The sequence below is a fragment of the Ochotona princeps genome, chromosome 8, assembly GCF_030435755.1.
Source record: "Ochotona princeps isolate mOchPri1 chromosome 8, mOchPri1.hap1, whole genome shotgun sequence".
Classification (NCBI taxonomy): domain Eukaryota; kingdom Metazoa; phylum Chordata; class Mammalia; order Lagomorpha; family Ochotonidae; genus Ochotona; species Ochotona princeps.
Genome location: NC_080839.1, coordinates 11469327 through 11483393, shown reverse-complemented (window position 1 = coordinate 11483393; position 14067 = coordinate 11469327). Strand labels below are relative to the sequence as shown.

Genomic DNA, 14067 nt, shown 5'->3' with positions numbered 1-14067 from the left:
CCACTAATTTTTGCATTCATTCACAAAACTGGCTTACAGGTAGGCATTTAATATAACTAAGTGCTGCTTGCACCCCTGTATCCCATATGGGCATGCCTGGACTCAAGTTCTGGCTATGCTCTTGAGTCCAGTTTCCTGCTAATAAGCACCCCTGGAGGTAGCAGGTAAGACTCCAAATGCCAAGGCCCTGTCACCCACACAGGAGATGCAGATGGCATTCCCAGTTTCTGGCTCAGTTTGGTCCAGCCCCAGCTGCTGTGCACATTTGAGGAGTGAACCAGTGGATGGAAGACTGTTTGCTTCTTTCTCTGCCTTTCAAATAAATGAAAAGCTCTTTTAAAATAAGTTTTAAAAAATAATTTATTATTAACTGATTATGAAAATTGTACACATTTATGGGATAGCATATCATGTTTCAATACATGTATACATTGTATAATGTCCAATGAGGTAAACATAACTATCTCTTCAAACATTCCAGATCTAGGTTTTTTGTTTTAATCTTTAGAAAAATATACAGTATATTATCGTAACAAATTATTACTATGACAGTACTGTGGTGTTCATCCATTGGTTACACTTTCCATTATTCATTAATCGCAGTTCTGCCTGAAGGGAAAGCTATCCCTTCAGTATAGACTTCTGATTTATCCATGGCTTATATATAATCCATTTACAAAGCTCCTTCAGGTTGGTTCTTGTGTTCCTTAGACAAGGCTTCCCCCAGCTGCACTTCCCCCTCCACGTTTAAGTTTGTGTTTCCTTACTTTATGATACCATGATATTCCAGACTTGTACTTTTTTGTCCCAGGGAACTAAGGAATGAGATTTAAGAACCAAGATCCATGTGTCCTTTGTGCTGTTAGAGGGCGCCACTGCTTCCAAGCCCTCTCAGCAGCAGGGCCATGATTTGCACTTTCCTAAGCTTGGCTCTCACACAGATGTGCATTTATTTCCGTGGCTATATGTTCATTAGAGCCATAGTTGGTGCCACCCCCAATTCAAATCCAGTGCAAGGTTTGTTCCATCCACTTCCCTTCCGCATCTATCGTTTTTCTCTGTTGTTACAAGAGTCCTTTATCTATTCTTGTAGGAAGAGGGGTGAAGGTGGAGGTGGGGACGTTGTTGGCCTTGAGCTTTCTGCTGCAAAGGGAAGGGATTTTGACAGACACATGGGAAGGTCATTCCTGTGCAAGGGGAGCAGTAAGAAAAGCCAGAGCCAGTGATGGGTGGGAGAGACAGATCATAAGGAGCCTGAATCAGAAGCCAACATGTGTGGATCATGCAGATGACTTTCCCAATGTCGCGTCAATTGTTTTTCCTCAGGCAGAGGACAACTGCCTGATACTTTAGAGTAGGAGGTGGTAAGATTATCTGAGCTTTCAGTATGAGAGCAAATGGATTACGTGGGTTCTAAGAGCTGGGGTCATGAGCTGGGGAGGCACTGACTGCAGTAGGAAAGAAAGAACAGATAGAAAGGCAACACAGGATTGTCAACCTGGCAACTGACAGAATATGGGGGAGGGAAGGTGCAGGCAGCAGCCAAGTGATGGGGGTGACATCACTCCCCAAGCTGGGGTGACAGGGAAGAGAAGTCAGTAGGAAGAGTGTTAGTGTAAACTGGTTTCCCAAGGGCAGGTGTGACTCTGTGCTCTCCCTCATACCTGATGGCCTTGCTTTTGCACTTTCAGTCTCCATCAATCTTGACTGCCCTCCAACAGCAACCTGCTATGGCTGGCTGCCTGTCACCTGGGACCCAGCAAGGAATCCTCTTCTAGGTCAACTTGTTTGGTTTATCTCACACTGTTCAAAGTATCCATAGCCCTCTGGCCCTAGGCATTTCCTTGAGCCCTAAACTCTGCAGGTAAACCAACCCCCAGACCCCTTTCTAGTCTACCTGCCTCACACATGCGTCAACATTTCTGTCCTACTGGTCTCTAAACTCGGCACTAAAACAGCCTTATTCGCCCTTTTCCCCTGACCTGTGCCCATCATCAGGGGTCAGGCACAGTGCATGTGCTTGAAAGCACACATTCTCCAGCCTTGCTTACCACAGCTCCATCTGCCTCCTCGCCTCCTCCCCGAGATCCCAGCTCATCTTCCTCATCACTTCCTCCCCTGCCTCCTTGGGACATGTCTCAACCAAGCGGCCTGCAACACTGACAATGCCTGGCTGTGAGCATCACCTTGGTTCTGTCAGAGTGGCACACAGAGGCACCTGCGCCAGTGACAGGTGAGGACCTGGACGCATGCAGGCTGTCTCCAGGAGCCAGGCAGATGGAGGCCGCCCTGTTCTCTGCTTCCCCCAGTGGTGGTGGACCAGACAGCAGTAAGGAGGTAATGAGGCTGGGGAATTCCACTCCAGGGTGACAGTGGCCCAGTCAGCCGCTTTCTCTGACAGTCCCCAGGGATGGATGAGCCAACAGAGCACAAAGAATCACAAGAAAACAGCCACACATGGGCGTTGTCCTTAATTCTCACTATGATGATTTATAAAAAAAAAAAAAAAAAAATTTTTTTTTCTCCAGTCAACTGTGTTTAAATTATTGTAGATTATCTGGAAGAGGAGGTGGGGCCCTGGCCACAGAACAAGCGAAGACCTCTTTCCTGGAAGAGGAGCAAGAAGGAAATATTTCCCTTCTGCCCTGGGTCTGACTCCATTAAGTGGCTTCTCTTCCAAGAATGAAGATCAGAAACCCATTCCCATCCATGAGTGAGAGGAATAGAGGAGAAGGGGCAGCCCATCTGGGAAGTGCTCTGACAGGGAGAGCAGGACAGGCCACCCCCCAGTGGGGGCTGCCCGTGGCTTTGAAGGCCTGACCCTGGCATGACCTCCTTACTGGGGACAGGACTGCCTGGTACTCACTCTATTGAGGGCATCTGGCCAGGATGTGAAAAGGTTTGGTCTGCTCTATTGGGTCAGGGAGAAGGAGGGTGGCATGAGATTCACTAACACACTTCATCACACCTGCTGGAGCTGTTGGCTGCTCCTTTGACACACACCCCCCACCTCACTCCAGTCCAACTCCAGATATCCAGACAATGGGATGTTTGGCTATTTGGCCTTGGAGTTCAGTGAAGCACCCCAAGAATTAGAGCAAGGAACCACAGGCTTAATTAATAGGCCCTGTGAAGGAAGACACACCAGCCCAACACTAGGCTCCCCAGTTGCTATGTTCCAGTGACGACTTCCATCCATGCAGCTAAACATTACTCTGTGTGTGTATGTGTTTGTGCATGTGTGTGCACGCATATGCGCATTTGCAGGGGAGCATAGCTACAGCACCATCCCAGGTTCTGGACATGCAAGGAACCCTCAACCTAGATAGGAGCCCAGACCAAAAACCATTCCTGGCTCTACCCCTTTGCTTGAAGTCTTCTCCCAACACTCTATCCTTCCAGGATGCTAGAATGTTTTGCGGTGGATAGCACGGGAGCCATCCTCTTCGTATTCCTTTTTGGATACCCACATCTTCTTAAATGTGTCCAGCGAAGCCAGGATGGAGCCACTGTGAGGATGGAGGGACACATTCCTGTGGACCTGTGTGGGCCAGGCCAGCTGCCCTTCCTGGGCAATAAGAGTCCTATTTCCTTCAGCTGGGAGGGGAAACCCACCTGCCTCTATGTGCCTGGGCTGGCCCTAGGTGCGGTCTCCTCCCCATGCCACCCATGTTCCCACTTGAGTCCCGCCTCACCCGATCCATGTGGAATACAGCCGTTCCTGCGGGGCTGAGATCTAGAGGGAGCAAGCAGCCATGTAACTACCTGGGCCCCACATGGTGGCCACCCTCCAGCCCAGGCCCTAAAGCCGAACAGCAGGGGCACTGGTTGAAAGGAGTAGGGCTGATGGGCATGGAAGTGATGGGGGGGTCTGTGGGCAGCAGGTCAAGGTTGTTCAGTACCCTGCCCCCCCCCCCATGCCCCAGGGGCCACCTCCCATAACCTACCTTGATTTTGATGTCCTTTGGGGCAAGCCTCTTCACCTCACTTAGTAATCGGTCGCCAAAGCCTGTGAACATAAGGCCGGCAGAGTTGAGGGCCGTTTCTCACCTCCCTGCTCCTGTCTTTAGTCCTCTGTAGGATCAGGGTGGAGTGAGCCCCCTCAAGTCCCAGCAGCCTGAGTGCAGGCAAGCTGGGCTTTCCCCAGGCACTCTTTGCCTGGCCTCTCTGCTCCTTCCCACCCAACAGTCTCCAGGTAACTCCTAGACCTCATGGAAAGGTTTAACCATAGATAAAATTCCAACTCTAAGAAAAACCCAAAAAACAAAAATAAAACCCCAGCTCACCAAGCACGAAAAAAGCCAAGAGAAAAGGGGCCATGTCCTGGCACCAAGGGGTATAGGATGCAGCTTCTGAGGGCTTGGCTGCTCTTGGTCTCAGGTTGAACCCTGGTACCTTTGAAAAGTGTTGAGCCACCTGAAAGCACGATATTGGCAAACAGTGTCCGGCGAAGGTCCAGGTCAGACTTGTGGATGGCGAAGGCCAGCACCTCGTGGAGCCCTTCGCTCTCATCTCCCACCAGGTCCGGCTGGAACAGCAGCTCGGGAGCCCGGAAGCGTGCAGGCCCTACCTGTGGAGCACAGGATTGAGGCAAACGGGTTCTAGGGAAGCCAGCTAGCCAGCTAGCCCCATTGCCAGGAGCCGGAGCCTGGGCCCAGGCCTGGGCACTTACATCCAGAGTGCTGCCATCTGGCAAGGTGTACTGCACCTTCTCTGTCTCCAGAGCCTCATCCTTCTGTGGGTTGATGGAGAGGTAACACGCTCGCTGTGGGGGAGGGGGAGGGACACAGCTCTCAGCCTACTGTACCTGGGACACCCACAGCCCAGGGCTTCACCTCCTGGCCCCGCCTCGGGCTCACATCCCCAACTCCCTCTTCACCTCTTTGATGGTCCGTACAATCTCAAACTCAGCTGAGGTGTGAAAGTCGGCTCCTTCCTTGCGTAGTAGTAGTCGCAGGTAGCGGGACACGTCACGGCCGGCAATGTCTACCCGCATGATGGAATGCGGCATGGCAAAACCCTCGTAGATGGGCACGGCGTGAGTGACCCCATCCCCTGAGTCTAAAACCACTCCCGTTGTGCGGCCTGTGGCGTACCTGTTACCGGGTTAGTGTTTCCTCACCTCAGCCACTGAGGCATGTGGACCCCCACCCTCCTCTGTCCCTGGGACATCTGTGTGATTGCATCTGAAAGCATCCAAGCAGGAGGCTTGGAACAGGAGGACAAGGACTGAGGCTGGGGGCACTCACAGACTGAGCACGGCCTGCATGGAGATGAACAGAGCCGGCACATTGAAGGTCTCAAAGAATACCTCCGCTGCCTTCTCCCGGTTCTTACTGGGGTTCAGCGGGGCCTCTGTTAGCAGGACAGGATGCTACAAGAGAAGTTGAGAGTCACAGGCATGCACAGATCCTTCAGAGGATCCCTCTGGACAGCCAGCCCTCTCATATCTGCGAGCACAGGCAACTGCAGCCTCCTGGAAATTCTGCGCACCTGCACACAGACACACAAAGTGAGAGCTACAGGCTAAGAGGGAGAGAGCAAAGGGGGCACCCCAGTCAGGAAGGAGTAGAGGATGGTGAGAGGGCACAGGCAGGAGAATCGGGAGTCCAACAGGAGGGCTCGGCTGGTCACATACCTCCTCGGAGAAGGTCTGCAGCTGGTCCTTGGAGTACACGTACTGCCAGATGCGCTCCATGTCATTCCAGTCTCGCACCATGCCATGCTCCATGGGGTAGCGGATGGCCAACAGCCCCCGATGCTCCTGCAGGAGAAGGGAGGCCCCTCACTGTGTAGCTGTTTCCTGTCTTCCCATGCCCTAAATGGAACCTGAGTCCCCTACCCTAGTGGGGTCCTGACCTCAGATAAGCTCTTGCACACTCACTACCAGATGTTCTTCCCTTGCACACTGCCCAGCTCCCACTTCTTGCACTGCAGGTCCAGCAACACAACCCCTCTAGTGGCAGCAGGTCCCCTGGGCTCACTGCTCCTCAAGGAGTGTGGCTGGATGGGTGAAGCTGCTGTCATTCCAGCCCCTACAATCAGTGGCTGCCTGCACAGACCCAGTGCCTCTGCTAGCGGCATCCCTTCTTGCTTTGAGCACCACATGGCTTCTCAGCTGCAGCTCCTACGGACCCCACCTGTCTCATCCACCTGGCCTCTCTGGCCCCTGACTGTGCTACTCAGCTGCCTACACACAAGCCCGAGCTCAGCTGCTTCTTCTCCCGACACTCCACTCTGGCTGCTACAGATAGGACCTGATCTTAGGCCACCTCATCAGAGCATACAAGGCAGACCCCATGGCCAGCCCTGGTCACGGCCGCCATCTGATTCCTAAAGCACTGTTTGAAATCAGCTCTTTCCTCTGTGGCTTCACATGGCTGCTGAGACAGGACACAGAAAGTTCTAACCATGTTCCCAAGCTGAGGAACCTTCCCGGCCCTTCCCGTGAAGGGGACTTGGCAACAGCCAGCACTCACACAGCTGGAGCAGGCAGGATGCCTCTCAACACCAGCCAGTCTGCCTGTGATGGAGGACCCTGCAGCCAAGGGCAGGCAGGCTCCGTGGCATTACCTCTGCTTTGGGTCCGATGAAGAGGTCCCCTTCCAGGGCGCCAGCCATCACCCGCATGTGCTTAGGTCGCCCCACACTGCAAGGACAAGACAATCAGTCCGTGGAGAAGGGTATGTGGCCGAGCTTCAAGTCCCCCTGCCACTCCCCAGGCACCAGGACGTGGTGGGAAGTGCAACTCACAGCAGGGACAGGAAGTGCAAGGTCAGATGGGAATGGCTCATCCTCCCGGAGAGGGTTAAGCTTTGGAGCCCTGTGTGAGTTGCCCAGCCCTGACAGGGGGCAGCCTTCTGCGGCAACTGTGATTCAGCCCATGGTCTTGACCTCAGAGGCCTGGTTGCCATCATTGTCTCTACCCCAGGGAGCTGGGGCACAGTCCCTGCCCCTTTCAGAGCCTCCAAAAAGAGACGCAGGCCTTGGTAACTGGAGGGTGCTCAGAGCAAAGCCAAGGCCTCCAGGATGCTCCGTGCTGCTCTGATCCCCGACCAGCCTGGAGTTCTTGGTACAGCCAACCCAAATCCCAAAGCCTCCAGGATTTGGGGGAAGACACTCTGGGGGAACCCTTGACAGCCTAGAGTGGCCCCTGGACAAGGCCCTCTGGCTTGTGTACCTCCTGCTGAGTCCCATCTCCCCCAGTAAGCACTTCACAGGGAGAGCCTGCCCCCCACTGAAAGGAAACCTTTCAGAGAATGATGACATTTCCAGGGAGGAGCAGGGAGCTGTGTGCTTCCGGTCCCTCAGCTCCAAGTTGAGGTCTCCCCTAGGAGCACACTTTTATTGTTGCTGCTGCTATTGCCACGCCCAGCCCCAGGGGATGCTGGCTGCTTCCCATCCTCCCTGGTTCCAGAGGGGAAAATGAGCAGTTCCCAAGAGGAAGGGGGTGGGGACAAGGGACCCAGCAAGCACTGGTCCTTTCAGAGCCATGCCAACCTCATAACTGTTTCTCTAAGACAAAAGCTGCGACACAGGGCCCATGTTCTCATGAGGGGCTAGGCTGCTCCCTGGCTGGGGGTATGGGTTTGGGGAGGGGGTGGGAAGAAGGCACAGGTGCACTTACTAGTTTGGGAAACAATATTTGGGAATCTGGTCTCCAGCGAAGCCAGCCTTGATCACCCCTGAACCCTGCAAAGAAACAGCTGTTCAGCTCCTGCTGCAGCACAGTGTCCTGAAGAGGAGAGAGTAGCCCTGCCATGGCAGGCTGGGGAAGAAGCCACAAATCCCCCTGCAAGATCAAGCCTATTCACAAGCATGCTCTGGGTGTGTCTGGTGACAGGCTGCCACGGTTACTACCAGCATACACTGGTACACCAACAATCAACCAGTCTAGATGCCCAACAGTACAGACTGAGAAACTATGAATATATGTTCCAAGCCACTTTCCAAAGAGGGCCAAAAGCAACCCTCAGCATGACCCCCAGCAACTCTCTTCCGACTCTACCCAATACAGACCACCAAAGGGCCTGCCAGTGAGGCCAGTGGGAGCAGGGACAACTGGCCCCTTCTCCAGAGACTATGGGGAGCAGGAGATCTTGATGCTGCCACTGCAAGTGGGTTTGGGGTCCCAAAGAGAACTTGGTATCTGTCTAGAAATCTCCCACTTGATGAGGGAGCCAGCCTGTCAGTTCCCCTTTCCACCAATTTGCATCACAACCTTCCAGGTCCATAGCGCACACACACACACACACGGGAGTTCCAGAGCAGAGCGTGTATGTATGTGTTTGTGCTAGAAGACAGAAGGGCCCCACAGGTGCCTTTGAACACTCAGGCTTGTAGATTAGCCTGCAAGAATGACCTGCCCACCTACGAGGTGGTTCCTGTAGCCACACCTGCTCCAACAACACAGCACTTGCTGTGACTCAGCTGAGTCCACCAGGATATTTTCCAGGAAATGGCCATCAGGGACCCCATCAGGGTCAAGCGGGAGGGAGACAGCTCCCAGAAAACGCAAAAGTGAATCATTATTACAAACTCCAAGAGGAGAAACTTGACTAAGGGCAGCTCCACAGTCCCTCCCAGGGCAACCAAGGGAAGCTGAGACCCCTTGCTGAAGGACAGGGCATCTTTCCTCCGAGGCTTCCCAACAACTGCCCCTCACTGCTTTTCTGTCCTGGGAAAGTAGCTCTGTGACCCAGGGCCATAGCAGCCAAAGGGGCCAACCAGGTGATGACAAACCTGGGGCTTGTAGCTAGTAACTAGTCTATTTATTGCCCAGGGGGTGCAGTCCCTTCGGGAGGTGCCCTTGAACAGAGCACCTGGGCAACCTCCTGAAAAGAAAACAAACAAACAAAAAAAAAACAACCGGAGGTGTGCACCGGAGCAGCTGTATCACCTGCCATCAGGTAGAGCTAGTTTTGGGTCGTGAAACAGATTAACAGGGCTGGGGTCGTATCCTGCCTAGTGACTGCTGTCAACACAGGAGCGTCACGCACAGGTGCACCAGCCTCTCGCCCGCCCCGCTGTCACTCCCTCCCATTCGCCCGTACTTCTCCGCTCTGCTCTGCAAGCCTCTCCCCGGTGCCTCTCCCCGGCAGAGAGGCTGCACCAAGGCCAAGGTTACAAGGGCCGGGCGGGCACGCTGGCCTGGGGGGCCAGTCCTAGCAGGCGGCGCGCGGAGGACCAGCGGTGATGCCCCGGCGCCGCCGGTGGCGGGGCACGCCAGACCTCCCAACCACCCTCCGTCCCTCCCGGCCGCGGGGCCTCACGTTATCAATGACCACCGGTTGGTTGGCGATGATGTCGTAGGACTCCATGTCCAGGCCTGGCTGGCCCTGCCCAGCAGGCAGGCTGCAGGAGGGACTGGCGGGCGTTCAGGGACTCCGTGGAGTGCTCCCCTCCCACCGCAGCGCGCAGCCCAGCCTACGCCGGCCCGCCGGGGCCCGCTGGAGGGCGGGCCCTGCGGCCAAGCATCGCTCCCACTGGACCCGCTGGACCGGGGGCGCTCCCGGACCCCTGGCGAGGGAAAAAACTCTGCTTCCGTGGGCTGGCTAGCCAATTGGAGCGGAAAGACGCCAGGGGTGTTGCCAAGGTAGGCTGCATCGCGTCGAGGGTGATGTCATGGCTAGATTCTTAAAGGGGAAATGGACTGGGTGGGTTGGTGGGTGGGACCAAAGTCCACTTGCCCTAGAGTTCTGGGCGGCGATTGCAACCTGTCCCAGTAGAGGGAACGCACCTCAGCAGGTCACTCGCGAGGATGCTGGCTGGCTCTGGGCATTTCATACAAAAAAGCACTTTTTTAAAAAACATTTTATTATTATTGCTATCATTTTATGATACAGCTCCATATTCCCTTATCGCCTCCCCATTCCCCCCCTCACCTAGTTCCTCTATATCATTACTAACATATAGTTCTTCATACTCAGTCATATGTCCATCATTGCGGGCCTAGACTATGGCAGAGAGTCCAGAATCCTATTGCCAAGATATAGTAAACAGTTTCATTGTAAGTCCATCTTTCTCTGGAAGCAGAAATGCATTCCGCACTGCATCCTCACATCTGGATGTTAGTCTCCATTTCACAGCTGCTGTACATCCCCGTAAAGGAAAAGTCATGATACAAAATCAACAATAGAAAGAAAAATAGAAATTTACAATGCCTTGAAGTTAAATGTCATGTTACTAGATATGACAGTCTCCATGACACAGCTACTATACAGCCCCTTAAATGAAGAGCCACAAAACAAAATCAACATCCAGGAGAAAAAAGAAATTAACAACACCAAGAAGTTAAATAACATGCTATTAAATGACTAATGTGTAGCTGAAGAAATGAAAATCAAGAACCTTCTTGAAGAAAATGATGCCACTGCATGATCTACAAGTCATTGAATGATTTAATCAGAAGAAAGTGTTTTGAAGAGATGAAACCAACAGAAAACAACAAAACCCATGTGATATAGCTTCCGCTGATCTTTGTTGAAGTGTGTCTCCTCCAGACAATAAACAGATGGGTTTTGTTTTTTGATCCAGACTACTAATCTATGACGTTTGATTGAGCTTAAGCCATTTACATTCAGAGTTTAATATACATGGGTGTTACTTTGGTCCTGTCATTTTAGGAATGGGTTGTTCATTGGTTTAGTCTTCTGTTGTCATTTTACTGGGATGTTCTTCCCGTTTGCCTTTGGTTTTGGTAGGTGCTATTCCTCTTCTCTGCCAAGAGAACTTCTTGAAGTATCATTTGTAGGGCAGGTTTGGAAGAGGCAAATTCTTTTAGCTTTTCTTTACTGTGGAAGAATTTTATTTCATTTTCAAAGACGAAAGAAAGTTTTGCTGGATATGTTATCCTGGGCCGACAATTTTTTTCTTTCAGAATCTGGAATATGTCACTCCATTCTCTTCTTGCCTGTAGAGTTTCCTGTGAGAGATCTCCTGTGAGCTTAATTGGCATTCATTTATGTGTCAATTGATTTTTTTTCAGGTGCACATTTAAGGATCTTTTCCTTATGTTCAATTAAAGAGAGCTTGATGATCATATGTCGTGGTGAAGATCGCTTTTGATCAAGCCTGTTGGGAGTTCTGTGCCCTTCCTGGATGTTGTTTCCCAATTCTTTCTCCAGATTAGGGAAATTTTCCTTTATCATTTCATTAAATACATTTGCAAACTCAGCTTCTCTTTCTACACCTTCTGGGACTCCCATAACTCTTATATTTGGCCTTTTAAGAGTGTCTTTCAATTCTTGAATACTTTTTTTGGCCTGATCCAGCTCTGCTTCCAGCTTTTTGTTTGCTTCCCCCCGGTGACAGGAAATATCTTCCAATTCTGAGATTCTTTCTTCTGCTTGCTTCATTCTATTTTGGAGACTCTCCACTGTACTCTTAATTTGCTCTACTGTGTTCTTAATTTCTGATATATCAGTCTTGATTTGCTTTGTTACTTCCTCAAATTCTTTGAACTCTTGCATGAGCTTCTCATTGTTGATCAGAATCTTTAAAATGAGTCTTATGGATTCTGTGTGCCCCATTTTCTCGATGTCTTCCTCAGTTAACTCTGAGGTTGGCATAGGGTTTTGCTCCTTTGCAGGGGAGTTTTCGGTAATATTCATTGTGCCTTTGTCTCTTCTTTTGCTCTTGATCATTGTACTTCTGGTTAGCAGAGTCTTCTCCTTGGGGCAGGTTTCTAAGCTGTGTCACCCACAGGTCTACAATGCGATTTTACTTATTGCGGTTGGTACACAAATTTTTGCTTGCAACCACTTGTGCCACAACCTCCAGCGAGTTCCAGGTCTGGGTTCTTATGTCAGATTTCCATCGTGGTCTCCACAGCTCCAGCTCTTGGCTCACCACTCTCCACCTCCTGTGATACCGTGGTGAGGCTGTACCTTTGTCTCTGCAACCTTTCTCCCACTTCCGGTTGGAGCAGGTCCCAGGATTAGAGAGACACCAGGTGTCCTATATAATTAGGTTGTGGCGCTGATCTTGCTGGAACCTGTTGGACATTAGAACTGGGTGCCACATGGACCTATTTTGACCCGTACGATGCCACAGTCAGTATTATTTTCCTGTGGGACCAGTGCAGTCTCGGACCTCAGCAAGTTCTTGCGAGATCAGCACATGCGCAGTTTACTGTTGTCCCCTGCAGTCCCAAAGCTATTGCCACAGTGCCCAAAATGACGCCTGCCGTACAACCACTAAGGTTCTTGATTTGCTGGTCGTCAGATCCGAGGGCTATCCCTGACCTGCCCTGAGTGGAACCCATAGAATGCCATGTTGTTGCAGTTCACCCAGACAGAAATGAGCTCACTCCCAGCTCAACGCATGCTCAGTCCTCTCCCTCGCCCTTTCCTCCTTATGCAAAATGGCGCCCAATTCAGCTCTAGGGGGCTGACTGGACTGTGAAATCCACTCAGTTCTCGCACTGCCCGTCTGAGATCTGCTGCTCTGTCTCTGCTCCTGGTCAAATCAAACGAACCAGCAGAACGGACATTTCTTTGTCTGGGTTCACCACCCGAGCTCCCAGTGAAAGTCCCTTCCCAACTGGTTGCTGGTGGAGTTCCAGCTGCTGTGGAGTTCAGATCACCGTGCTGGAATATCAGTCTCTGCAACACCACACCGTTGTGTCCGCTGCTTTCCTGTGTCTGTCAGTCTCCAGGTACCCCTCTGCTGTTGTTCTGTCCTTTCCTATTTCCTGAAATATGTCCTCTCTGCTTCATCCTGGTTAAATGTTTTTCCATCTGTATAAACGTGTCCTTACCCTATTCCGCCATCTTGATTCTCCAGCAGGTTTTTACCTTATACTTACAAACCAGTTTTTAAGTACAGGTACCAACATGGCGTAAACAATTCGTCAAGTTTATTCAAAAGGTGAGAAACAAACTAACCATGTAATACAAAAAAAAAGAGGGTAAGGGAGAGAGATTGATGCATTGTGTTCTAAGAGAAAAAAAAAGTTGAACCCCTCCTCAAACTGATTTTTATCGGGCTTGAGAGGGGAGTGAGTGACCAATTACAGTGCAACCCTCCCCCAATTTGAAGCCAGGTGCCAGGAACTTCCTCCAGGTCTCCCGTGCAGGTGCAGGGTCCCAAGGCTTTGGGCCGTCCTGGACTGCTTTCCCAGGTGCTTTAGCAGGGAGCTGGATGGGAAGCAGGGCTGCCAGGATTAGACCTGACGCTCATATAGGATCCTGGTGTGTGCAAGGCGAGGATTTTAGCTGCTAGGCTACCATGCTGGGCCCTATTGCAAGGTTTTAATGAATGAAATAAAAAAGGGGCATCAAAATCATCCCATACTCTGCTGGCTCTGTCTTCAGACCAGAAAGAGTATACCTAAGGAGCCGTTGGACTTGACTGGACAATAAGATGCTGGACTCTATGTTTGGTACATACTTGCAATGGGGGAATCTCAACTGAACTTGAACTGTGGTTATGCAACAAGGTGGAGGAATCCACCATGGTGGGAGGGTTTGGGGAGGGGTGGGGAGAACCCAAGTACCTATGAAACTGTGTCACATAATACAATATAATTAATGAATTAAAAATAATAAATAATAATAAGAAAAAAATCATCCCAGCATTTAGGAAAGTGAAAAACCAAAAAGCAGAATATAAAATGAACAGATATACTACTTTATCAAAGTCGTATTAAGTGGAAATTGATGGAATTGTTAAAATGCAAAGAGTAGCAGACTCGATTTTTAGAAAGTATTGATTTTAGAAAATAATCTATCAGCTGGGGTCCGTGCCTTGAACGTGCTGGGAATCCGTGTGGGCGCTTGTTTTATTCCCAGCAGCCACGCTTCCCATCCAGCTCCCTGCTTGTGGCCTAGGAAAGCAGTCGAGGACGGCCCAAGGCCTTGGGGCCCTGCACCCGCGTGGGAGACCTGGAAGAGCTCCTGGGTCCTGCCTTCGGATCGGCGTAGCACCGGCTGTTGCAGTCACTTAGGGAGTGATGTTTTTTCTGTCTCTCCTCCTCTATATGTGTGTCTGACTTTGTAATAGAAATGGATGAATTCTGAAAAAACAAAAAAGGAAAGGAAAAAGAAAATAATCCATGTTTATTCA

The 14067-nt window shown here is 51.0% G+C and overlaps 1 protein-coding gene across 3 annotated transcripts; it reads right to left on the bottom strand.

Annotated features, from left to right (window-relative positions):
* Positions 1–3047: 3047 nt before the first annotated feature.
* ACTR1B (actin related protein 1B) lies at positions 3048–9520 on the bottom strand. 3 transcript variants are annotated; one of them, XM_004590772.3, is made up of 11 exons: positions 9273–9520; positions 7628–7692; positions 6574–6649; positions 5639–5764; positions 5250–5374; positions 4880–5096; positions 4673–4765; positions 4396–4570; positions 3948–4009; positions 3696–3736; positions 3048–3509 (listed from the first exon to the last, which is right to left on the bottom strand). In XM_004590772.3, exons 1-11 carry the CDS (start codon positions 9318–9320, stop codon positions 3407–3409), a joined length of 1131 nt encoding a protein of 376 aa, XP_004590829.1. In that variant the 5' UTR covers positions 9321–9520; the 3' UTR covers positions 3048–3406. The 3 variants fall into 3 exon arrangements, with proteins under 3 accessions (XP_004590829.1, XP_058523555.1, XP_058523554.1); XM_058667572.1 differs by lacking the exon at positions 9273–9520 and adding an exon at positions 8743–8810; XM_058667571.1 differs by lacking the exons at positions 7628–7692; positions 9273–9520 and having other exon boundaries at positions 6480–6616.
* Positions 9521–14067: the final 4547 nt, after the last annotated feature.

Coding starts and splice junctions, on each gene's coding strand:
- ACTR1B (XM_004590772.3), bottom strand. CDS start 9,320: ATGGAGTCCTACGACATCATCGCCAACCAACCGGTGGTCATTGATAAC. Junction 5,765..6,573: donor TCATCGGACCCAAAGCAGAG/GTAATGCCACGG, acceptor CTTCTCCTGCAG/GAGCATCGGGGGCTGTTGGC. Junction 3,737..3,947: donor CAAAGGACATCAAAATCAAG/GTAGGTTATGGG, acceptor TGCTCCCTCTAG/ATCTCAGCCCCGCAGGAACG.